Genomic DNA, 25,547 nt, shown 5'->3' with positions numbered 1-25,547 from the left:
AAGACACACAGAGAGACCCACAGACACTCAGATGCAAGGCAAGGCTGAAGAGTGTTTGTGTTACTCCTTGCGGAGTACTGTCAGGCCAAGAAGGAGGGAAAGGGGCCAGAGCCATGGAATCTCTGGGGACCCTGGGAACGAGGTGCCTGAGTGGCATCAGGGTCTCTGCCTGGGGGCATGGGATGCATCTGTGCCCTCCTTGCTGGGTCTGGGTCATGGTTCTAGCTGAGTATCTGTGTGGGGGAGGGGAGAGCCTGTCCACAGACTCCCCCTGCAGAGCTGACGATTAGCAATTAACCGGGAGGAATCTAGGGGGGTGAGGTTAGTTGGGGAACAGAGGGAGGGCAGCTAGGGTTCCAGGGACTTTGCCCTTTACCCGAGGGTATAAAGAAGAGGATCCCAGGTTCTCCTCAGGCCCCTAGGGCTTCCCTGAGCATCTGAGCAGGAGCTGAAACACAGAACACCAAGGTGAGTCCAGGGTCCCCACATCCCAACCCCATCCCCAACTCTTAGTAGGAAACAGGCTCCTCACCTCTGTCCTTACTGTGCCTCTTGTTTCCTGTCCCCTATAACATCTCAGTCCCAGCCCAGCCTGGCTCACTGCCCCAGAGTAAAACGGACTCATGCTCTTCCAGGGCTTGGAATTCAGCTCTGCATGCCCCACAACCCCACAGCCAGGGCCCTTGGAATAAGGTTGGGGGTGAAGTGTGGGGTGCTGAAGCAGACTGGGGCACTCCCACCCCACAGCCGGGAACTCCTGTGGCAATTCAGGGGCAGCTAAAGCAAGTCAAGGGCTTCCCAGACTTGGGGACAGGATGGGGGCCCTCCTTAACTAAACGAGTCCTGGTCTGAGCCTCATTCATGGCAGAAAGGCCCATCAGTGCTTGTTTATTGCTGGGGGGTAAGGGTGGATGGGGAAAGAAGTTCATTTGTGAGGATGAACCCCTGTGCCCCAGGGGCACTCTGGTGACACCTGTATCTGTCATTAGAACACTTGCTCCCATTGCCATGTTCCATCTATTTGAGGGATTATTTCATTGACATCTGATTCTCCACTAGACTTTGAGCTTCCTGGGGGAAGGAGCTGCATCTGTACTTAGCCAGCTGTACCCCAGCATCAAGCTCAGTGCCTTAGATAGAGTAGATGCTCAATAAATACTTGCTGAATGAATGAATGAATGAATCCCTAAATCTGTGTTGAGACCTGAGTGTGCAGCTCTGGGTGTGTGTGTGTGGCGTTGGAGGGTGTGCTTCGCTGGAGGTATGTTTGTGATCACACACCATGGGTGTGAGTGAGCACGTGAGTGTATGGGTGTGGGTGTGGAGGGATGGGTATGTGAGTGTGTATGAGTTTCCAGGACACAGCAGTTCTCACTCAGTGTTGCTGTGCCCCTGATGTGCAGGGCCCACAGTGTGTACCCAGGATGATGTCCTACGGAGAGAGGCTGGAGGGCCGGGCTGTCTCCCCACTCTCAGTCTGTGGGGGGCACATGACGTGTGGGGCGGCGTTTACCTATGTGCCCAGCCCACAGGGTGAGTGCTGCTCCCACCCCTGGACCCTGCTTGCCCTCAGTTGCCCACGCCCTGCCCCGGTGGGGAGGCCTCCACCCCTCTGCCCACCCCTCCCAACCTCCCCAGGACCTGGGGCCTCAGGGAACTCCTGACCAGCCTCGCTCCCCAGTCCTGCACAGGATTCCAGGGACCTCAGCCTATGCCTTCCCCAGCCTGGGCCCCGTGGCCCTCGCCGAGCAAGGCTGCCCCTACGGGGAGGTTCTGGAGCACCATGACCCGCTGCCTGCCAAGCTGGCCCAGGAGGATGAGCAGAAGCCAGGTGGGCCTGGGTCGGGGTGGCAGGGGTGTCGGCAGTCACTGGCAGAGCCCTCCAGCCACTGTGCTCATGACTGGCCTCTCTCCAGAGCCTGGGTTGGCCCAGAAGCTGTGCCGGGCTGGCTTGACGCTCCTCAAGGTACCACTGATGCTCGTCTTCCTCTACCTCTTCGTCTGCTCCCTGGACGTGCTCAGCTCAGCCTTCCAGCTGGCCGGAGGTAGGGGAACAGAACCAGAGGAATTATAGAAACAGAACCTGCAGGAGATATATAGAGATCTATGATTTATTGCAAGGAATTGGCTTACGTGATTGTGAAGCACGCTGGGCCTCTTGGGCAGAAGCCAATACTGCAGTGCACAGGTGGAATTTCTCCTTCCCCAGGGAAGCCTCAGGGGAGAGGTAGGGCGGAGGGGAGGGGACCAGGGAAGGGTTTTGAAGGGTCTCGGACAACGCTGGCTCATGCTCCCCAGGGAAGGTGGCTGGCGACATCTTTAAGGACAATGCCATCCTGTCCAACCCGGTGGCGGCGCTGGTGGTGGGGATCCTCGTGACCGTGCTGGTGCAGAGCTCCAGCACCTCCACATCCATCATAGTCAGCATGGTCTCCTCCGGCTGTGAGTAAGCCCACCAGGGCCAGGGAAGGAGTTGGGGGCTGGGATGCTGGACGCGCGGCTGGGGTGGGAAGAGCAGGAGTCGGGGCAGGGACCGTGGGCAATGGGCAGCTCTGGTGTCTCCCACTCTGTTCTCCAAGGCATGGCCTGGAGTCTCAGCCAGGAGGGGCGCCCCAGGAGCTGGGAAGGGTGGCAACTAGGGAGTACAGCCTCAGGAAGGCTCACCTTCATGTCGCCACACAGTCGCTCATTCCATCCATCAAGGGAACAGAACCAGAGGAATTAGAGAAACAGAACCTGCTTGAGATATATAGAGATCTATAATTTATTGCAAAGAATTGGCTTACGTGATTGTGAGGCAGGCTGGGCCTCTTGGGCAGAAGCCAATACTGCAGTGCATAGGTGGAATTTCTTCTTCCCCAGGGAAGCCTCAGTTTTGCTCTTAGGGCCTTTAATCTCATGAGATGAGGCCCACCCAGATTATTGAGGTTAATCTTTTCTCAAGGTCAATTGATGGTTGAGGCAAATCCATCCGCAAAACACCTTCACAGCAACATCTAGGTTAGTGTTGGACTGAATAACTGGGTACTAGCCAAGCTGATGCATGAAAGTGACATCACACTTGTGTACACATGTACACACACAAGCACAGAGACACATTTGAATTTAGGACCCATGCCCTCGTGGACATGCACCCACACACTCGTTCACATATACACAGGTGCAGTACACATATGTGAACATCAGTTCACATGTACGCACACATGTAAACACACAGCATGTGCCCCCATGTACCTGTGGTGCTGAGGCTGAGCGGAGTCAGCAGCATGGCAGGAATGCCTGCTGGGGGCTGGGATGAGGGCAGTGGGTCTGACAGGAGAGGTTGTGGGGCAGGAGCTGGGTGGCCCTTATCCAGTTAGTTAAGAGGCGCCCTCTTCTACCAGTGCTGGAGGTAAGCTCTGCCATCCCCATCATCATGGGCTCCAACATCGGCACCTCCGTCACCAACACCATCGTGGCCCTGATGCAGGCGGGGGACAGGACTGACTTCCGGCGGTGAGGGGGTGGAGCAGTGAGGGGCCTGTCCTTGTCGGGGGAGGGTGGTCCCAGACGCCAGGAGCCCCCAGTCTGAGTGCATCCTGGCTCCAGCCTGCACTGCAACGTGGCCTCCCTGCCCAGGGCCTTCGCGGGGGCCACAGTGCACGACTGCTTTAACTGGCTGTCAGTTCTGGTCCTGCTACCCCTGGAGGCTGCCACCGGGTACCTGCACCACATCACTCGACTTGTGGTGGCCTCCTTCAACATCCGCGGCGGCCGCGATGCCCCTGACCTGCTCAAGATCATCACAGAGCCCTTCACTAAGCTCATCATTCAGGTGGAGGCAGGGCTGTCATGGGGTGGGGGCTGGGGGACTGTAGGACCCCACCCTCACTCCCCCCTCCCACACCTTACCCACAGCTGGACAAGTCCGTGATTACCAGCATTGCCACGGGGGATGAGTCCCTGAGAAATCACAGTCTCATCCGGATCTGGTGCCACCCAAACCCCATGGAGGTGAGTCCCAGGTCTGGCTTCAGTGAGAAGACTCCTTCTTCAGACAGCTGACTGCCAGTGTCGTCTGTTCAAAAGCTCTATGTAGACCTAGGGGATCATTTACCCTGGGAGGACAAATATGGGGCACTTTTGCGGTGATACTGTGCCTATGGCAGATGTTGCTACACCCTGCCAGCCTCACACCAGCTTCAGGCAGCCATTGCCAATCAATTAGAGTTAGCATGTCATCGATCTAGCCCAGAGATTGGTTCTCAAAGTGTGGACCAGTGGCACACATACCACCTGGGAACCCATTAGAGATGCAAACTATCCGGCCCTCTCCTAGACCCACTAAATCAGAAAAAAACAGGTGGAGCCCAGCAGCCTACATTTCAACAAGCCCTCTAGGGCTGTTCCACGCTCAAGTTGAAGAACCACTGATATGGCTCAACCCTGTGGTTTCATGGGTAGAGAAATTGGCTCCAAGGGGCTAAGAAACTCTCCAGAGCTTGTCCTACCGCTTCAGGGCCCCAAGCGCAGGTCTTGCAATCTAGGGCTCTCTCTTCCCCTGGGGGCCAGGGGGGTTAATGTCTCACTTCTGCCGTGTTTGGGGGCCCAGGTAATGTGCGGAGGTGGGCGGGGAGAGAGTGCTATAAGGGTGCCTGGGAAAAATAGGACCAACAGGAAACTGGTCCAGGAGCAGGACAAGTGGGCCATGGACACCTCACTGGAGACACAACAGCCACTTGTACTGATATTGGGCTCCTTCCCCTGGAGACTCCCACAGGCCGGTGTCCCCTTGTCCTGCTGTACTCTTCCTGCTGCTTTCTGGCTTCTAATGCCTGGAATGAGGCTCCGTTTGGATCAGCTGGACACTTGTGGACCAGCCATTACACCAGGCTAACATGGAAGCTAACTATTAGCACATTTTCTCACTCAGCCATAAAAAGGAAAATGCTTCATCAAAACCATAATCCACAGTATTTGCTCCCTCTTGATTATGACATACAAGAAGTAACACCATTTAGAATGAAAGACAAGGAAACCGGAAGCCCAGCACACCCTCTTCACTTGCTACTTGATGTTCCCATACTTTATCCCAGTGTGAACAGAGAACATTCTTTCAACTGGCCCTGCGAGGTTCCTTTGCATCTGAGTGGCACACAGCTCCAGCTCAGTCCTTCTGAGTGTTCAAGGCAGTTTGACATCAAAAAGCCCATGCAGACAGCTTTCACGCTGGCTTTGTGACCCCTCTAACACATCTCCCCTTCTCATGAGCAGTCTGGGCCCTCTCCAAGCTCTCTGAATGGCCAAGATCCCATCTGCTTCACAGCAAAACCTGAAAGAGACCAAAGTCACACACTTTGAACTTCACAGAAAGCAAGCTGTGGAAGGGAGCTCCTCAGCCGTGGCGATCCTCGAGTCCTCTGAAATCCCTGCTGCCTGCCTGCAGCTGCATTCACCTGGTCTCCCCTTGAAGGATGCACCGGCAAATGTAGCTCTCACCCAATGGAATCCTCAGTGATGCTGGTCCTGAGGCCAAGGGACTGGAAGCAACCCACCCAAGTTCACTGGGCCGGGGCTGTCCTCACTGGTTCCTCCGCTGCGCCTGCTACCACTCGCCTGAGCACTGTTTTCTCGTCCCAGCTCTCCCGGGAAACCTTCCCTTGAGAGCAGGGTCCAGACTGGATTTCCTTGGCTTGGAGAGTAGCTGGGGCTGGGATGTGAGCTCCCTGTTCTGGCCCTCTCTCTGGGACAGTCCCCTTTGGAAAGTGGCTCACTCAGCCACGCGCACTGGCAGCTCCTGCACTGAAGACTCATGTTTTTCCTCTGGCCACCGAGTCTCCTGTGGCCCCTTCCAACCTGTTCTCATTGCTTCCAGCTTTCACCAAGCTAGGCCCAACCTCGCCTAAGCCAGCCTCCAGGGCACCTATGTGACTGACAGTCTGGGGTTTTCCAGATGGTGAAAGAAAAACCAGAGGCAGTGTTTGTTAGCATCCTAACAATTCTTGATGTTCCAGGGTCCTGACACTGTCCTGGGAATTACCTTCTTGTGTGGTCACAGTGTGGATTGTCAACCCTACATACCTGGTTTAAACCAGCTTCTTCTGAGGACCTGCATCCTGGGAGGCAGGGATTGTCACAACCCCATTTTAAACAGGTTCAGACAGGCTTGTCCAAGTCTATGTGATTGAGGTAGGACAAAAATCCTGGTGGAATCTGGAGCCCACACTCTTGACTCTCCATTTCGCTGTCCCTTCCAGATGTATATCCCACCATATGTGTCCGTTTCCCACTCTGCCTATCAGGCGTGAATGCCTCCACGTGACCACAGCCACTTGAGAACCTCCAGGGATGGTAGGTGTGGCCGTAAATATCAATTCTCCTCTTTGCCACCAGATGGCGCTGCTAGCAGAGCACTCACGCTCTGCTTCCAGAAAAGCAAGGACCCTAAAACACCTCTTCTCCTGGAGGGGAGACTACTGCGCACACCCACCCACATCCTGCACTGTTTTCCCCAGGGGAAGGATTCTTGGAGCCCACATTCCTCTGTGAGCTTAATCATATGCTTCAGTTCCCAGAGGTGTCTCCTGAATTTGGGTTGTCTCTGCAAGCACATAAATCCCAAACTCTTTCTTCCCAGATTCCTCACGACTAGCCCCTGGGGAGAAGTGGGCAGCATTATGGACCTCATGCTTCAGACAAAGAAACTGAGGCTTAGAGAGGTTACCTGTTTTGTCCAGTGTCACACAGCAGGGAGTGCTCAGCTGGGGTTGAGCCCAGGGCTAAGGCACCCCCTCCACATGCCCCTCCCTCTCCTCCACCTCCACCTACCCCAGGCCCAGGAGGAATGGGCATATCCTGGGGCTATGCCCCAGACCCTGGGCCTGGCAGCTCTTTATCTAGGCTGGAGCTCCCACCTTCCCCTCTGCTGGCCAGGGAAACCCCAGGGCCTGCTCCTTCCCCTCCCGTCTCTGCCCACCCAACCTGGCAATGCAGTTGACCCCCTCTCTGCCACTCTTGCTGCCTCCACACTCCTCTCTTGCGCTTTAGGGTCTCTGGACTGGCCCTTTGAGCTCAGCCAGGGCCACATAACCCCAGGCAGGAAGGTCAAGTTTCCAAACCTCAGAAGTCCTAGCCTCCAGCCTTGCCCTGCCCCGACATTGTCAGCACTGAGTGGGACCCCAGTGGAGCTCCTCTCCTCCTCTTCCAGCCTCCCCAGGTCCCAGAGAACCCTCCCCCAAGAGACCCCTAGAGCCAGTGCAGTGCAGGATGGTCCACCAAGTTCCTTCCCAGCAGGGCCAGGATCTTCAGGCATGTCTGCAGGAGCCATTGACCCTGACCTAGGAAGTCAACCTGTACCCACACACCATGTGATACTAGATAGGCCCAGGGAAGGAGGGGGTCTAATCCTTATTTGGAGGCACAATTTATCGAAGGCTTGTCATGATCTAAGCCCTGTCGTGAGTGCTTCACACATATTTCCTCCTGTAACCTTTGCAACAGCTCTTTACTTTTCCTGCTTTAGAGAAAACAGGCTCAGTGAGGCGGCATGACTTGCACAAGGTAGCTGAGATAAAAGCAGGATTTGAACTCAGATCTGCCAGACAGCAAACACCCGGCTGTCTCCCAGTTACCACCACTTTCCCAGCCGGCTTTTCCAATCAAGCCCATCAGAGACTATTTTCTCCTGGTTTCTCGGCCTGCAATTTTGGCCCAGGCTTGAGGATGCCCCAGGGCCCTGGTATGGCCGACTGGGTACACAGAGGAGCACGCTGCCCCCCCTCAAGGGAGTACATGCCATTAAAATAAACCCCGATTTAAAGTCAGGTGCCATAAATGGTTCTTATCTCTAACACACATTTTTTTTTAAATGACCCAGATTAGAATAAAACATAAAGGAGCTGTAAATCCAAGTGCCAGCACCACACCTGAGCCCTTACCCTCAGCACCCAGGAAGGTCAGAGGGATGTGAGATGGAGACCCCACAGGGGGAACGGGACCAGGGTCCATATCAGCTCCCAGAGGAGGCAGATGGTGGTGACGGGGAGAAGCTGTGACTCTTTCATTTTGCCTGGGGCCCAAGGAGTAAGGGCCCCTTTCTGCGGCTCAAGTCCTCCTTTGTGACATGGCTTCTTCCTAGCCAAGGCTGGCCCGCTCTCTACTTTCACTGATGGGACCCTGGGGGAAAGGTAAGGAGCCCAGGTTGCATTTTTAAAAAGAACTCCTTAGGGAATTCCCTGGCAGTCCAGTGGTTAGGACTCCGCGCTTTCACTGCTAGGGGCCTGGGTTCGATCCCTGGTCGAGGAACTGAGATCCCACAAGCTGTGCCAAGGAAAAGGAAAAAACTCCTTAACCCAAGAAGGCTACGAATGAGTGGTTCCAGACTGGCCAGACTGGCCTTCACAGAATTGTAAAGTATGTCTTAAAGCGGTTGCCAACATTTACAGATTGGGAGATTTTATCTAAACCTTCAGAGTTGTGGTTTCTCTTGTAGAATCAGGCCCTTTGGCTAAGCTGGGCTAAATCCCTGGACAGTGACAGTGGCCTGGAGCTGAGTAGCTGCTGCCCCTTTAGGCCCAGGACACTCCCCGCCACCCCCACGCAAGGCTGAGCCCCTCACTTAGGCTACCTGCTTGGTCCTGGGCCTTCTGATTTAAGGGCCCTCTCCAGGAACCCCCTCCTCTTCACCGATAGTAGGTGGGGGAGGGAAGAGATGTTGGTCCTGGGCCCTCTGCCCCACCCCCTCCAGATAAGGAAGTGAGCAAGAGGAAAACAGAACGTGGGCTACGTGCCTGAGGGGAGAGGACAGGGCAAGGATGCTGGTGAAGAGGAGGCCCTGAGACAGGGATTGATAATAAAAGATGGGGAAGGGAGAGTTTTCAGAAGAAGTAGGCCATGGTCAGCAGCCTCCAATGCCAAGGAGAGGTAGAAGAAAACATGGACAAGACACCATCAGATCAGGAGGCCCCTGCGGGCCCCCGTGAGAGCCAGATCAGTGGGTTGATGGGGCTGAATATTCTGAGGGCCGACTACAGCCAGATTCTCCTGTGGCAGATATTTTCAACTCCATTTCATCATTGGAGGAAACAGACTCAGAGAGGGCAAGCAAAGCATTCAAGGGCATGTAGTCAAGAGGACCATCTGGGGCTTCCCTGGTGGCGCAGTGGTTGAGAGTCTGCCTGCCGATGCAGGGGACACAGGTTCGTGCCCCGGTCCGGGAAGATCCCACATGCCATGGAGCAGCTGGGCCCGTGAGCCATGGCCGCTGAGCCTGCGCGTCCGGAGCCTGTGCTCCACAACGGGAGAGGCCACAGCAGTGAGAGGCCTGCGTACCGCAAAAAAAAAAAAAAAAAAAAAAAAAAAGAGGACCATCTGTATCCCCTCCATCCCCCATCTCTCCCTAACCCCTACCTTAGCCCCCATCCCAGGCTGCATTTTCCTGAATTCTCTAAGTCACTCTCCTCTTAATCTAGGTTCCCTCCCGCAGGCCCAGGGCAGAGGCCAGCACCAGCCGGATGCTCGGAAATGCCACCATGGAGAAATGTGAGTACCTGCAGCGTGGGAGATGTCTGGCATGGCAGGGCAGAGTCTGGCAGAGGCAGGGCCATCTCCCACCTGGCCACTGCTGCTTCCAGCCCCAGAAGGACAGCTGTCAGCCAGCCCAGCTCTTGGGCTTTGGTCTGGAGGTTCAACCTGCTCTAGAGGTTGAAGAGACATGAGGCAAGGCCTTTGGCTCTGAGCCCAAGAGGGTGGCAAAGGTTGGGGGCTAGGAGCTGGATTGAGGGAGTCAGCTCTCAGAAGCTTGATACCACTACCACCACCCTCCCGCAGGCAGCCACATTTTCGTGGACACAGGGCTGCCTGACCTGGCTGTGGGGCTCATCCTGCTGGCTGGCTCCCTGGTGCTCCTGTGCACCTGCCTCATCCTCCTCGTCAAGATGCTCAACTCTCTGCTCAAGGGCCAGGTGGCCAAGGTCATTCAGACGGTTATCAACACCGGTGAGCCTCGAGCAGTGGGTGGGCAGGCCCCAGGATGGGCCCTTCTGGATCTTGCTGAGTCCTGCCACTGCCTTGGTGTGTGATCTGGGTAAAGCCCTACCATCTCTGAGCCTCAGTTTCCCCATGTGAACACAGAAGAGATTGGACGAGGTGATTTTTGAGGCCCCTGAGGTGCTGACAGCTGGGGATCTGTGGCTGCTTCCGGCTGTGGTTCCATTCTAGCAGGTGGCTCCAAAGAGATTCTCAGAGGCCATTGTTGGATTCAATTAATAGTCATTAAGCCCCTACTGTATGCCAAGCATGGCGTGGTGCCAGGGATACAGAGGTGAGCCACACAGAGATGGCTCCTGCCCTCAGGGGACTCACAGCCCAGAGGGAGAGACAAGCAATAAATAAGTGATTGAGGGGGGATAAATTCAGACAGAGCAGTAACTGCCAAGGAGAAAGCAAAACACAGCAAATAGAATATGGAAGAGGCTGCTTTTGATGGGTGGTCAGTGGCTTCTGTGCAGAGGTGACATTTGAGCGGGGACCTAAATGTGGAGCAGTCAGATGTGGCTGAAGAGCTTTTCGGGTGGAGGGAACCTACCCGAAAGTGCAAAGGCTCCAAGGCAGGACTCAGCTGGGCAGGACTGTGGCACAAAAAGGTGGCCAGCAGTGTGGTGGGAGCTCAGTGAGGTGGAGAGAGGTAGGGAGAGGTCAGCAAGGTAACAGGGACAGAGCAGGTCCCAGGCTGCACTCAGAGCCTAGACTTTATCCAGGGTAATAGGGGCACTTGGGGGTTTGGGCAGGGCAGTGATACCATCTGACTTGCATTTAAGCCTCATTTTGAGCTTTTGGGACACTGCCTGGCACTGGCAAAGGCAGCATGACAAACGCTGGAATAAGGGGCATCCATGGATCTATGGGAGCTCAGAGGAGGGAGAAGCAACGTCTGCCCAGGGGCTGGGGTCAGGGAGAGCTTTCCAGTGGCAGTGATATCCACGCTGAGTCCCGAGGATGAATATTTAGGAGTGAGGAGGATGTCCCAGGTAGAGGGAACAAGGGAGCAAAAGCATGATAGAAGCAGGCTGAGAAGGGCCTTTAATCCAAGATCCAAGAGGACCAGGAAAAGCCACTGCAGTCGAGCAGGGGACTGACAAGGTCCCACTTGGAAGCTGACATGGATTCCTCCTCCCAAAGGAAAGTCCCCGCCCCCTCCCAATGCCCTCCCACTGACCCTGCTGGGACCGTTTGTTCGCAGACTTTCCCACCCCCTTCACCTGGGCCACAGGCTACTTTGCCATGGTGGTGGGCGCTGGCATGACCTTCGTTGTCCAAAGCAGTTCTGTATTCACCTCGGCCATCACCCCACTCATCGGTAAGTCCCCACGCCGAGGCAGGGTCAGGTGGGGCAGGGCTGACAGGAAAAGGGCTGAAGGAAGGAGCTGGGGAGACCATGTCCTCTCCTCTACCCCCAGGCCTGGGTGTGATCAGCCTTGAGCGTGCCTACCCACTCACACTGGGCGCCAACATCGGCACCACCACCACGGCCATCCTGGCTGCACTGGCCAGCCCCCGGGAGAAGCTGTCCAGTGCTTTCCAGGTGCGCTTGGGAGAGTAACCCTGCCAGAGGCGGGACAGGGCTAGGACTGGTGCCTGGAGCCTGACCCAACGTAGGACAACACGTACAAATTAGTTTTTGACTGCCTACTACGGGCCACCTGCTATGCCAGACTCTATGGGAACCATACGGACAAAGTATACCTGGTGCTGCCCTCAAGACCTTAGTGTCTAACAGGGGAGAGACATTACTGAGAGCCACACCAATCAAACAAGAGGGAGAGGGATTTGTACTCTGAGGAAGGGGTGCTGGCTCAGTTTGGGGGATCAAGGACTGGGGGGGCAGACAGCAAAGGGGTTGCTGTTCTAGGAGCAAAGGAGTAACTGATAAGCCAGGATGTTGCCCACTCAGAAGGCCAGAGCTCCTGAGCCAGAAACTGATGTGAATCTTTTAGCTACTGGATCTGGACGGGATCTGCTGGGGAATTCCTGAGAGGGAGATCAGTGGGGGAAATGTGGGGAGTTCAGGGCGGCAGTTACTTACCTACTGGTCCAGAAGTGTTTCAGTGTTTTACTGGGGGAATGTCAGCCCTAAGTGCTGACTTTCCTGCTGCCCAGACCCTGTAGGGCCACTGCTATCTATCCTGACTCAGGAGCTGGCGCCCCTGCCCACCTCCACCCCTCCGCCCTCTCCCCTGCAGATTGCCCTCTGCCACTTCTTCTTCAACATCTCAGGCATCCTGCTGTGGTACCCAGTGCCCTGCACGCGCCTGCCCATCCGCATGGCCAAGGCGCTGGGCAAACGCACTGCCAAGTACCGCTGGTTCGCCGTCCTCTACCTCCTCCTGTGCTTCCTGCTGCTGCCGTCGCTGGTGTTTGGCATCTCCATGGCAGGCTGGCAGGCCATGGTAGGTGTGGGCACACCCTCTGGGGCCCTGCTGGCCTTCGTGGTACTTGTCAGCATGCTGCAGAGTCGCAGCCCCGGGCACCTGCCCAAGTGGCTGCAGACATGGGACTTCCTGCCCCGCTGGATGCACTCCCTGCAGCCCCTGGACCACCTCATCACCCGCGCTACCTTGTGCTGTGCCAGGCCCGAGCCCCGCTCACCCCCGCTGCCTGCCAGGGTCTTCCTGGAGGAGCTGCCCCCTGCCACACCCTCCCCCCGCCTCGCGATGCCCAATCACCACAACGCCACCCGTCTCTAGGCTCCAGCCCAGACTGCTGCCTGGAGTCAGGAAATGCCTGTGCCTGGTGCCTGGGGTAGAAGGGCAGAGGGGTGTGTCTGTGTGCTCTGGGCATGCACCTGTCCTTGCACAGGTCCTCAGAGGTCTGGGCTTTTGTAACTGAGACACAGTGTTATGTGCTCATGTGGGCATGTTGGGGTGAGCCTGTGTGACAGCCTGCATATGCGTACTGATGCACCTGGGGGGTGGGGTGAGGGGGTGCATGCCAACTGCATGTTATTTGGGTATGATTTTGAGTCCTTTGCACATGTGTTTGGAGACCTGCACTGTGTCCTTGTGCACACACAACTCTGACTGGGCTGGGTGGGAGTAAGGGTGAGTCTGAGTTCATGACCTACAGCTGTTTGCTCGCACACAGATGTGGGAGCCTGAGTCACTGGCTGAATTCTCGCCCCCTCTCTGCCACCTTCCTTCCTCCATCATACCATCCTCCTCATCCTCACCCAGGTTTTCTGTATCATTGTTACAACCCTCTTCCCCAACACTGTTTGATTTAAAAAAAAAAAAGAAAAAAGAAAAGAAATGAAACTCTCATTGTGCACTTGGAGGTCTGCTTGCTCTCCATCTAGGGGGGAGGAGAGACCATGGTTTGGGGTTCAGCAGTACTATCTCCCCTCCCAAAGAGAGCCTGTTGTGCCCTGCAGGAGCCAGCCTACAAGCCCTCCCCAGCAATCCTCCTGGCCCTGCCTAATGAGTCCAATCCACAGTTCAAACTTCCTGGAGCCCCGGCTAGGGCCACCTTAAGGCAAGTGTAAGGAAGGCTCTTTGCTAACCCCACTAGGCTGACCTCCTCTGGTCTCTATCTGCCTCTTGCTCATCCACCTCATTGCCTCCCTCCCTCCTTCTCTCTGGGATAAAAATCAGTTCTCCAGAAAACAAGTGATAGGTGGGGGCCTGTCAGGGCCACTCGGGGAAGGAGAGGCAGGGTGGAGATGGGCAAGAGAGGTCATGCCTTGGACCCCAGTGCACAGGGCATAGAAACTAGCCACTCTCCCTCTCACCTTTATCCTCTACTTTTGGGCAATAAACCAGCCTTCATTTAAACCCACCCAAGCTTTTCAATTCCTCCTCCTCCATAGGGTCCCCTGAGCTGAGGCCTGCAGAGGGAGGGTCAAGGGGTGGGGGGGGGTGCCAAAGTTCCTCCCTCTAGTCCAGGGACATATCCAGGGCCTTTGGACCCCCAAGGAGGCAGGAACGCTGTAGGGCCCCAGACCTAGTTGTGATGGTCTGCAACATGTGTCTCCCCACCCCCACCTCTGTCCCCTATGAAGTATGTGCAGGGAGATGCAAGGGCCTGCAAGCCCTAGAGCTGCTCTCCAGGCTACCAGCCCCACCATCACCCACTCACAACCCTTACTAGTGCTTCCTCTTGCCATGTGGAGGGGGTGAGAAGTACCCTGGCCTCCAACTTAGTGAGTGTTGTGGGAGGGTGGGGACGGGACTTCCTTTGCAGTATGTCCCACACAGATCTGTGGAAAGTTTTGTGGGAAAGGATGCTCAGGCCTGAGTTAGAGGGTTTGAGAACTCCCTCCTCGGGTTGGCCGTCCTTAGGACCCTGAGAAGGCACCAAGGCCCTTGGACTCTGGCCTAGGGAGTTAGGCCACAGGCAGGGCACCCATGGGAGGGCCTGATGTAGGGCTCAGGAGGCTGGGAAGCCTCTGGACTCATAATACCAACCTCACCAGATACCCATTCTGCAAGGATCTTCTAGTAAAGTACTTTCCGCATCTGCAACCCTCCCCGTCCCCCTCACGACCGGAGGGTGAGTCTGCCATGCCCAGGTCAGGCTTTATTTTGGCGCTGTCTGGCTGTCCTGCTAGGTGCCCTGCGAGCGCAGCCCATGGATCAGCTCGTGCATCGTCTTGTTGAGAATGCCTCCATGCACGCCCCGCCGGCCCATGAGCACGAGGAGTGCACGCGGCGTGTGGCCCACGCAGATGGCGCGCCCGTCCTTCCCCTTAGTGCGCGCGTCCAGCACTCCATCGCCCTCGGCCAGCAGGTGGTCTCGGATGACGCAGCAGCGGCGGCCCGCCACACTCAGGCCCGCCTGCAGGAAGGTGCGCCGGTCTGGCCCCGTGAGTACACCCACCTCCTGCGGTGAGATGGCCGCCAGCAGGCCACCGGGCCGCGATGCCCACACGCAGCGATTGTCCGAGTGGCCCACGATGGCCACGTCGTCGATGCGCTGGTCCCGCAGCACCGCACTGATGTAGCCTTTCCAGTCGCCCATTCCGGCTCAGAGTGCGTCCCTCGCCTCTCACTTTCGAGGGTTGTCCTGCTGCGCCGCGCACCTGGAACGCCCGGGTCACTATGACGTATTCGGGGGGGCGGGGTTGTGACGTAGAGATGGCTGCAAGGTCACAGAACGGATACCTACGCTGGAGAATGGGGTGAGGGTGGGGCGGCGTTCATATCTTACACCTGATGAAGTTCTAACGTTAGTAGATAATGGCAATTATTTCTAGATGGTAAGATACAGGTGATTTTCATTTCTTCGTACTTTTATCCTATATTTTTCAAATTTTCTACAATAAAAGTGTGATAAGCAGAAAAAAAATAAAGTTAGCCTGAAGGAGGGAATCGCACGAGTCAAAATAACTCTCAAAACAAACAAGCGAACACTTAAATGGCCCATCAAGCACAGCACACGAGTTTAAGAATAAAAAGAAAGGTGCCATGTCTAAACTGACTGACCTCTCAGCCTGATAACCATTCAACTCCCAGAATGTGGTTCTCAAACATTAGGAGTATCAGAATCTCCTGGAAAGCTGATAAACAGATTGCTGGGCCCCAAGTCAGAGTTTCTCATTCTGCAGTATGGGATGCAGCCAGAGAATACGCATTTCTAACAAGTTCCCTGGCGATGCTGCTGCTGGTCCAGGAACCACACTTTGAGACTCGCTGCCCTAGTGACAGTTGGGGCAGGGGTGAGGGTCTTCCACGCCATCAGCCTTAAGGGTCCACACCACTGATTTAATGTTGAGTACTTCTAACCATGGTTCTCAACCTCCGCTGCAGATAGAATCACCTGGGGAGGTTTTAAAACAAATGGCTAGGCCATTTTAGAAATGGCGGCTCCACTGGGAGGCATGTTCTCCGGGCAGCCACCCCCGCCGGGGTTCTTGGGCTAGGCTTCGCTTCTTCAGGCCATACCAGGCATTCTGAGAACTTCTAACAGTACCTTGGTGGACGAGTAGGAGTCATAGTTCGAGGCCTGCTTTGCTTCTCTGGTGAGTCAGGATTATGTCAATGGTACAGATCAGGAAGAAATTCGAACTGGTGTTGATCAGTGTATCCAGAAATTTCTAGATATTGTGAGACAGAAAGAATGTTTTTTCCTCCAAAAAAGATTGCAGTTATCTGTCCAGAAGCCATAGCAAGTTATCAAAGAGGATGTCTCGGAACTGAGGAACGAATTACAGCGGAAGGGTGCTCTGGTCCAGAAGCACTTAACAAAACTGAGACATTGGCAGCAGGTGCTGGAGGACATCAACAGGCAGCACCAAAAGCCAGCCAACATCCCTCAGGGTTCCCTGGCCTACCTCAAGCAGGCATCTGCAAATACCCCTTCACCGATGAAGCAAACCTGAGGAAAAGCCACCTGAACATGAGCTGGTGGCTGAGTTAGCCAACACAGTTTTGTCAAACATCACTTCTTGTAGACATGCCATTTTGGGAGAACTCTTTGCCAGAGAATATGATTTTAGTTTTGTGCTCTCATCTAAAATTTTCCCCCTATTTTTATAAGTGTTATTTCTGGAGTACTTTATAAAATGCTTATTGCTTTGGTAAACCAAGTGTATTGTCTTTAGCAAAGTTTAAGGCTGTTAGTGTGATGCCATTTACAGATTCCTTTTTATGTTTTTGGTTTTTGCTGCTTGTTATTATTTTTATTTTTGAATGAGTGTTAATCTCTCTGTTTCCAGTTTTACATTACTTTGTATGATCTGAGGGGAAAAGCTTGTATGATCTGATCTGCATATCAAAGGATGAGGATTTCGGTTGTAGGCCTTTTATGATAATTTACCCATCAGTGGCAGTATATAAAAATATGTAAATTTGCTGTTTTTCAAGACTTTGAACTACCTCAAGAAGAGGAGTCTAATGCAACAATGTAACCCTTCCAGAACCTCAGAATGAGGCTATTTTGTAAATAGGTTGGAAGAGGATTATAATATTGTAGGTTAGCGTAGTAACTGTTATTGTACTGCAGTAACCTAGTGCTATAGGAATCCAGTAGTATCCTTAAGTTAATGTTGACTTTTATTTGGGGTAAGTTTATATTTTGTGTAGTGTTTATTTACTTTTGGGGGTGGTCGGAGCAGTGATATGCTAGTGATATTCATTTCCACAATAATCAGTTTAAGTAACAGAGCGGACCCTGCTCTCAATAGGGGCATAGGTGAAGTATGAGGGTTAAAGTTTGCTGTGATCATCTCTGAGTTTTGAGTTTTGTTTGTTTGTTCTGCTATTTGGAGCAGATTTTTCCATTAATGAATTTCTTGCTAATGGGTGGTGTTGATTCCAAGGGACTGGGGCCTCGAGGTGGGAGGTTGGCTGCAGGGTGCATGGGAGACTCGGTGTTTGGGAAGATATTTTACCCTCTGCCAGCCGCACAGGCCACCTCAGATTCTCTGTTGAACCGCTGTTGAGAAATACAAACCAGCATTGTGCCTGGTCTGCTGTTGAGAAATACAAACCGGCATTGTGCCTGGTCTCCTTGGATGAGGCTTTCCTCTCTCTGTTGTTCACATTCCCTCATTAGATTACACCCCTTCTCTCTCACCAAGTGCTGCACTGTCTCTTGAACAGGCAGTAATTCTGTGACTCGGTGTCTTGGCTCGCTTTTTCTCCAGCCTTGAAGGCCCTGCCCCACCCACCTTGACATCCACTCAAGTTCCCCTCTGGCCTGGACGCCACCTGGTCTCTGCAGCCTCCAAAGGCCCTCTCCGTCGTATCCACAGGACACAGGACTTCTTGTCTCTTCTGCCAGCCTTGCTTGGTTCTCCCTCTGGAGTTAGTAATCTGTCTCCTTGTTCCTCATGAGAAGTAGGCATTATTCCCCTCTGAATATGCAGGGACCATTTATTATCTTTTATATATAATAACTTAGTACTTATTTTTGTTTGTGTATGTGTGTGTATGGTACACAGCCGGAGGCAACGAATTCCCTCATTTGGAGTATATTGCAGCCATGGCTCACGGGCCCAGCTGCTCCGCGGCATGTGGGATCTTCCCAGACCGGGGCATGAACCCGTGTCCCCTGCATCGGCAGGCGGACTCTCAACCACTGCGCCACCAGGGAAGCCCTAAACAAAGCTTTTAAAAGTTGTTTTTAACCACATTATCTGATTTCAAGGTTGTTAACCTGGTCATCTCATGCCAATTAGAAGCTCTGATTGGCAGCTTTAGATTTCTTGATTAAAAACCTAACTAAATTGATTACATTTTAGGCATTCTTTCAATAATGAAAGAGGTTCTTAGTGAAAAGTTCAGGAACTATTCTATTTGGTGCTTAGTAAAAATATTTTGAATTAATGTGTGTACCAGTTATTGTCATTTCTTTATTAACTTCAAAAGTTTTCTGCCAAATAAACATTTCACTTTTTTCTGTTTGTAAAAAAACAAAACAAAACAAATGGCTACCCACCCACCCCCCTTCCCTAGAAATATTGATTTAATTGGCCTGAGGTGGATGTTGGGCATAGGTTCAAAAAGCTCCCCATGGTGATTCTGATGTACAGTCGAGGTTGAGAACTCCTGTTCTATAAACTTAAAATATGAGTTTCATACATGTGGAGTCACCTTGCACAGGGTTGGTACACAGTGTGGCTTAGTAAATGTCAGCTGGACATGAATCTCAACCTTGCATCAGATCTCAATAGATTCTGTTCTCTGAAGGGGTGTGGAGAAGTTGAGCACCGGTATACTATCTTGGCATTTCCCGACGGGACACCTGAAGAGCTGTGCCTTTCAAGCATCTTCAAAAGCACTTTACTGATTTCTATGCCATGCCTGGCGCCGGGCTGGCAGCGCTGGGGGGAATGGAACACATTCCTTGCTATCTATGATCACGCCTCAGCCACACTTCCATTCCAGAATTGCCCAGGAGGGAAAGACGAGTCCCGGGGCGGTCAGGAAGCGGTGTGCTCCCGGATCCAGGCTAGGTAGTTGGCCACGTCGGTGTATACACCTGGCATGTGGTGGTCGCCGCAACCTGAACCCCAGCTGACGATGCCTCGCAGGATGAGCTGGCGCTCTGCGGTCTCATCCTCACACACCAGAGGGCCCCTGGAGTTACCCTGGGTCGGGGGACACGCGGCTCAGCGCCCTTGGCTTGGGGTCTGCACTTGACCGGGTTGGAGGAGGGCACCAAGTGGGTCCAAGGGCTCACCTGGCACGCGTCAGTGCCACCCTCGAGGAAGCCAGCGCAGAGCATGCCGGGGGATGAAGGCGGCTCCGTGCACGTCGGGGGCGGAGCAGCGCTCCGGGCGGATGAGTGGCACCTGAGTCTACTGCAGGAAGCTGGAATATTACCCTGACCCTGCGAACCGAGAGCGCCTTCCTCACACCCCTCCCAACTCCTCTCCGCCCAGGGCATGGACCTGGCTGCGCCAGGCTCTTCCAAACCCGCTAATCTCCTGCCTCCCTCGCAACAAGCCCGAGAGAGAGTGAGTTGCCTTTAACACTATTTCATAGACGAGAAAACTGAGGCCAGAGAGGAGCGGTTATGTGAATGAACCAGGAGGAAGCAGGACTGCTTCGGAACCCCACCCCCACTTCCCATCCAGTGTCTCAAAACCTTGGTCCCCATCCAGCCCACCTACTGCTCCAGGGCGGGCCAGCGTCCTAGTAGCCCTTGCAGCTCTGTGCCCAGAGGGAATCAAGAGAAAGTGCGATTCTCCCGATACGCCTCAGATTTGGGGACGCCCCCCAACAGTGAATACCAAGCTCTTGGAGAAGAAGACTGCAGAGACAAGGGCCCTGCACGTCCTCACAACCCACCAGGTCGGCCCCACCTGTCCGTGGCGGTACCAAACCTGCGGCCTTCTCTTGCCTACCCCGGTGGCCAGAGGTTTCCCTCCCGTCCCTAGCGGTTCTGCCTACCTTCTAACTGGTGACCCCAGCCGGCCACTTCGCAGGGCGCGGCTTCGGATTCGGCCGGGAGGGCGGCGCTACTCGGCAGGCACACTGGCTGAACGAAAGGCGACGGGTGCGCGCAGCAGCCTTCAGCGCTCTCCTGCAGGCGCACCAGAGCTAACCCAAGCGGGGAGGAGCATGAGACCGGGACGCTAGGACTTCGAGCCCCGCCCACCCTTTCCCCTGATCCCCGCTGGGGCGCCCCCACGCACCCAGGTCGTGCTGGTAGGTGATAACGCGAGAAGGCTTTCGTGCAGGGGGTAGGCGCGCACGGCCAGCGTCTGGCACTGCTCATAGCTCTGGTTATGGCGGTCCTGGCCGAGTACCACTGTCAGCTCCTCTGGCGCAGGTCTGGGGGCAGGGTCGGGAAAAGGAAGCGTGCTCAGAGCCGGCCACAGGCATCCTGCGGGACCCCCCTCTTTCCGAGCCCCTTCTTGGGTTTCAGCTTCCTCCTGGGGAGCTCTGAAAGGGAGAAGGGGGAAAGGTGGGCGGGGACGCGTAGAGGTAGGGGACGCGTAGAGGTAGGGCACGTGTTCAGGTGTCGCGCGGAAGCTGGGCACAGGAGAGAGGAGCTAGGGATCCAGGGCCGGGAGCTGAGCGCTCAGGCACTTGCTGGTTCTGCAGACAGTGAGCCGCGGTCAGCACCCAACAGGGGGCGATGAGGCTGCCGGTGCAGAAATTTTGGCCCTGCTACAGCGCGGCGATGTAGGGGTGCGCCCCGGGGAGCGCCACCAGTCCCCCGAGGACGCGGCTCAGCGAGGACAACCGTTTGTGGAGCCACCGTCCACAGCCCGCCGGGCCCGCGCTGGGCAGGGGAGTCCGCTGCTCGGGCGGCGAGCACCAGCCTGTGGGAGAAGCCCAGGCTGAGGGCCGGGAGACCCACGATCTTGGAATGTAGCTCGTCCCGTGCTTTCTCTGCTCGGATTCTTAACTTTTCCCAACAACCTGAGGTCAGGGGTCGAAGCGGGGTCTGGGTCGTGGACTGAGGTTTCTGCAAAGCCGAAAGCGAGGGCAAAGGGAAGTGCTGGTGCCCAGATGAGATCCGTATCGGAGGAGGGATTTGGGGCGCCGCCGGGGCTGGGGCCTGGCACCGTGCCAGGCGGCAATAATTCCAGCTTAGTCGGTCGCCCCTCCAAACAAAGTACCACGGGCGGGTGTCGTTGTCCTGGTTCCTGCAACCACGGGGTGGGGGTGATTGAGAAGCCCTAGAGGGCCCTGGGGCGGAAAGAGACGCCCAGCCCTGCCCCACCCGCGCACCGGCAGACGGCGTGGTCGCCCAGTCTCCCATTCAGGGCTTGCTCTGCGGTCACATTCCAGTAGGTGGCCTCGGAGGCCCACGGCTGACAGGGTGCACCCCAGAGCTTAGTCCGGGCCACGCCGTAGCAGTTCGCCTTGTGGTCTGGGGAGAGAGAAGGCTCCCTACAGCTAGGGTATGGAACGGTGTCCTGCCGCTCTCTCACCCACTTCTCCACTCTCCCTCCTCCCTCTCTGCAAGCCCTTCCCACGTGGGGGCGGGGCTTCTGCTTCCCAGACACCCTAACTCACCCACTTCGCACAAGCGTCCAGCGTAGCCCGTGGGGCAACTGCACAGGCGGTGGCCCTCCGCCTGTAGGCAGCTGCCCCCATTGAGACATGGGTTGGTACGGCAGACTGGGAGAAGGAGCATGTTGAGCCACCCCTAGGCTCAAAGACCCCTGCCCCCCCCCCCACCCAGAGAGCTCCCTCTTACGCTGGCACACCACCTGACCTCCTGCCAGCCTTTCTTTCCCACCTTCTGCCCTCCTCCCTGGCCAGCTCCCCACCGATCTACTCACCCTGGCTGGCCAGTGGCTTGCACTGGGCATTCGGACCATTGCACTGGCACTTGGCTACACCTGCCAGCTCAAGCCTGTGCCATATTTCATTCTCCTGGAAGAACCAAAGAAGCTGGGGCTCAAAGCACTTCTCTGGGGACAAAGGGGTAGGGTAGTCTCAGGAGAGTGTGGGACCATGCCAAATCTCTGGGAATCTACAGGACCTCTTCAGTAGGCCCGTGGCTGCCCCTGTTCCCCAGGAGCCCCTCCCCTGGCCTCAGCATCTCCTTACCTCTCTGGCAGTGCTTCCCAGTGAAGTGATCTGGACAGATGCAGTGTGGGCCATTTGGCATGTTCACACAGGTCCCTCCTTTCTGGCAGGGTTTGTGTTTGCTGCAGTGATCTGAGAGATGGACACAGGGGGAGAAAGAGTGGGGAGCCTGAATCAAACAGATGGGGCCAAGTCCCTACCCAAACCTGCTTGTCTTTTGACCTTGGCCCTCCAAATTTCCAAGCCTTAGTTTACCCACCTGAAAAATGGGGCTACCCCCTCTTAGAACTTCTCCCTCTGGGAGGGAAGGAGATAGGTAGGCCCAGAGTCCCATATGTTTTAGATCTGATGATACCCAGGAGAGTAGCTAGGGTCGGGGAAAGGGCCCTGTGCCACGCCAAAGGTTGTGTGGCACCTTTCACTTTCTTTGGCTCCAGGCAGTATGCCCACATCGCTGATCCTTCTTGAAGTTGGGGGTGGTAGCACACCTGTAGACAGAGATAAGGCTTAAGACATGGAAGTGACCCAAGTGCCCATCAATGGATGATTGGTTTAAGAAGATGTGGTATATACACAATGGAATATTATTCAGCCATTAAAAAAGAATGAAATATTGCCATTTTCAGTAACATGGGTGGACCTAGGGGATACCATACTAAGTGAAGTAAGTCAGATGGAGAAAGACAAATATTATGTGATAGCATTTATATGTGGAATCTAAACAATAACACAAATGAATCTATATACAAAATAGAAACAGACTTACAGACATAGAAAACAAACTTATAATTACCAAAGGGCAAAACGGGGGTGGGGGTGATAAATTAGGAATATGAGATTAACAGATATACACTACTATACATAAAATAGATAAGCAACAAGGATTTACTGTATAATACAGGGAACTATATTCAATATCTTATAATAACTTATAATGGAAAATAATCTGAAAAAAAATATATATATATATAACTGAATCATTTTGCTGTACACCTGAAACCAACACAATATTGTAAATCAACTATACTTCAATAAATAAAAAAAGAAAGAAAGAAAGAGATGAAGCTTCCTAGCTCTGCCCAAGAGGCTGGGCTACCGTTCCCTATCACAGCCCCTTCTCTCCAAGCAGGGTTCCTTGGACAGAAGGATGGGCAGAGTCCACCTCCCCCAGACCCCTGCTCCAACCCTTCCAGGGTAGTCTTACCAGGGTCGGGGCCAGGCCAGCCTCTGTGGATAAATCTGTGATACAGCTGCCAGTGGTACTGGAAGGGGAAGTGGCAGGGCTCCCCGGTGACAGTGAGAACTGCAGGGGTAACACACTCCTTGATGACTTTCCCCGTGCCCCATTGCCCAGGTACCATCCCTCAGAGTCTGGTTGGAAAAAGGATAGACCTTTGAAAAGATCATTGTGCCTTCAAGACCACATCCTGCTTAAGAGTTGGGTTTCTGGAGTCAGTTGGTGGACTCCTGACTCCACCAACTACTAACTGCGTGACTTTAGACAAGTCTGCAGCCTCCAGGCCTAGAAGAGTGCTTGCTACAAAGTAGGCACTTAATAAATACTTGTTGAATGTTGAAGTCACTTGACCACTCTGAGCCTTAGTTTTCTCATCTGTTAAAAATGGCAAAAATCATACATAGTACAGATGAAGGGTTTCAGTTTTGCAAGATGCAAAGAATTCTGGAGATGGATGGTGGTAATGATTGCACAACAATACAAGTGTACTTAATATCACTGAACTGTACACTTAAAAATGGTTGAGACAGGGATTCCCTGGTGGCGCAGTGGATAGGAGTCCACCTGCCAATGCCCGGGACACGGGTTCAAGCCCTGGTCCGGGAAGATCCCACATGCCGCAGAGAAGCTAAGCCTGTGCGCCACAACTACTGAGCCTGCGCTCTACAGCCCGTGAGCCACAACTACTGAAGCACGCATGCCTAGAGCCCGTGCTCCGCAACAAGAGAAGCCACCGCAATGAGAAGCCTGCGCACCGCAATGAAGAGTAGCCCCCACTCGCGGCAACTAGTGATAAACCCCGCGCACAGCAACAAAGACCCAACTCCGACAAAAATAAATAAATAAATGATTTTTTTTTTTTTTTAAAAACCCAGCATGTCAGTATGGTCCTATTTTTGTAAAAATATATTTACATATGCATAAAAAATAAATCTAGAAAGAAATCTCCAAAATTTGTAACAGTGGTTTTTGGAAGATAGTGGATTTATGGGTGACTTTTCCTTCTTTTCTATTTCCGTAATTTATAAAGTTTTTACAATAAAAATATTGCTATTGTAATTTTTAAAAATAGTACAATTGAGCCTCATACAGATTCTATATTTGCTTATCTGCACTTCTTGCTAAAATTTAGCTGTAACCCCAAACCAATACTCAAGGGGCTTTCACTGTCATTTGTGGACATGCACAGAGCGGTGAAAAATTTGAGTCACCTGAAGTGCACATTCCCAGCTGAGGTCAAACAAGGTGATGCTCTGCATCTTGTTTCAACTCCTACTGTAAACAAGTGTCTTTTTTTTTTTAATTTTTATTTATTTTTTTATACAGCAGGTTCTCATAACTCATCCATTTTATACATATTAGTGTATATATGTCAGTCCCAATCTCCCAATGCATCACACCACACCACCCCTGCCACTTTCCCCCCTTGTTGTCCATACATTTGTTCTCTACAACTGTGTCTCAATTTCTGCCCTGCAAACTGGTTCATCTGTACCATTTTTCTAGGTTCCATATATGCGTTAATATATGATATTTGTTTTTCTCTTTCTGACTTACTTCACTCTGTATGACAGACTCTAGATCCATCCACGTCTCAACAAATGACCCAATTTCGTTCCTTTTTTATGGCTGAGTAATATTCCATTGTTTATATGTACCACATCATTATCCATTCGTCTGTCGATGGGCATTTACATTGCTTCCATGTCCTGGCTATTGTAAATAGTGCTGCAATGAACATTGGGGTGCATATATCTTTTTGAATTGTGGTTTCCTCTGGGTATATGCCCAGTAGTGGGATTGCTGGGTCATATGGTAATTCTATTTTTAGTTTGTTAAGGAAACTCCATACTGTTCTCCATAGTGGCTGTATCAATTTACATTCCCATCAACCGTGCAAGAGGGTTCCCTTTTCTCCACACCCTCTCCAGCATTTGTTGTTTGTAGATTTTCTGATGATGCCCATTCTAACTGGTGTGAGGTGATACCTCACTGTCGTTTTGATTTGCATTTATGTCAAAGAGTGTTCTTCCTATGTTTTCCTCTAAGAGTTTTATAGTGTCCAGTCTTACATTTAGGTCTCTAATCCATTTTGAGTTTATTTTTGTGATGGTGTTAGGTAATGTTTTAATTTCATTCTTTTACATGTAGCTGTCCAGTTTTCCCAGCACCACTTACTGAAGAGACTGTCTTTTCTCCATTGTATATCCTTGCCTCCATTGTCAAATATACGGTGACCATATGTGCGTGGGTTTATCTCTGGGCTTTCTATCCTGTTCCATTGATCTATATTTCTGTTTTTGTGCCAGTACCATATTGTCTTGATTACTGTAGCTTTGTAGTAT

At 53.3% G+C, this 25,547-nt stretch overlaps 3 protein-coding genes and 1 pseudogene across 3 annotated transcripts in view; 2 read left to right on the top strand and 2 right to left on the bottom strand.

The window, feature by feature from the left end:
* The first annotated feature begins 417 nt into the window (after positions 1-417).
* Positions 418-13,308, top strand: SLC34A1 (solute carrier family 34 member 1). The gene is made up of 13 exons (XM_024745603.1): positions 418-468; positions 1,404-1,533; positions 1,682-1,831; positions 1,917-2,045; positions 2,299-2,442; positions 3,384-3,495; positions 3,619-3,814; positions 3,898-3,993; positions 9,450-9,519; positions 9,808-9,975; positions 11,219-11,335; positions 11,436-11,560; positions 12,219-13,308. The coding sequence occupies exons 2-13, from the start codon at positions 1,425-1,427 to the stop codon at positions 12,720-12,722; spliced, it is 1,920 nt and encodes a 639-aa protein (XP_024601371.1). The 5' UTR covers positions 418-468; positions 1,404-1,424; the 3' UTR covers positions 12,723-13,308.
* A 1,216-nt stretch (positions 13,309-14,524) lies between these two features.
* On the bottom strand, positions 14,525-15,067 carry PFN3 (profilin 3). The gene has a single exon (XM_024745604.1). It carries the CDS (start codon positions 14,989-14,991, stop codon positions 14,578-14,580), a length of 414 nt encoding a protein of 137 aa, XP_024601372.1. The 5' UTR covers positions 14,992-15,067; the 3' UTR covers positions 14,525-14,577.
* A 762-nt stretch (positions 15,068-15,829) lies between these two features.
* Positions 15,830-17,942, top strand: LOC112400070 (mediator of RNA polymerase II transcription subunit 28 pseudogene; annotated as a pseudogene).
* An 890-nt stretch (positions 17,943-18,832) lies between these two features.
* F12 (coagulation factor XII) overlaps positions 18,833-25,547 on the bottom strand; it is an 11,781-nt gene continuing 5,066 nt past the window's right edge. Inside the window, 15 exon segments of the mRNA XM_024745647.1 lie at positions 18,833-19,063; positions 19,156-19,206; positions 19,208-19,305; positions 19,869-20,018; positions 20,114-20,129; positions 20,132-20,252; positions 20,515-20,746; positions 20,844-21,073; positions 21,159-21,300; positions 21,447-21,551; positions 21,716-21,847; positions 21,987-22,097; positions 22,381-22,414; positions 22,417-22,453; positions 23,151-23,268. Coding sequence (XP_024601415.1) covers positions 18,896-19,063; positions 19,156-19,206; positions 19,208-19,305; positions 19,869-20,018; positions 20,114-20,129; positions 20,132-20,252; positions 20,515-20,746; positions 20,844-21,073; positions 21,159-21,300; positions 21,447-21,551; positions 21,716-21,847; positions 21,987-22,097; positions 22,381-22,414; positions 22,417-22,453; positions 23,151-23,268 — 1,745 coding nt within the window. The 3' untranslated portion in view covers positions 18,833-18,895.

The sequence above is a fragment of the Neophocaena asiaeorientalis genome, unplaced genomic scaffold (genome assembly GCF_003031525.2).
Source record: "Neophocaena asiaeorientalis asiaeorientalis breed wild unplaced genomic scaffold, Neophocaena_asiaeorientalis_V1.1 scaffold292, whole genome shotgun sequence".
Lineage (NCBI taxonomy): Eukaryota > Metazoa > Chordata > Mammalia > Artiodactyla > Phocoenidae > Neophocaena > Neophocaena asiaeorientalis.
Note: the sequence above shows the minus strand (reverse complement) of the source record. Positions and strands in the feature narration are given on the sequence as shown.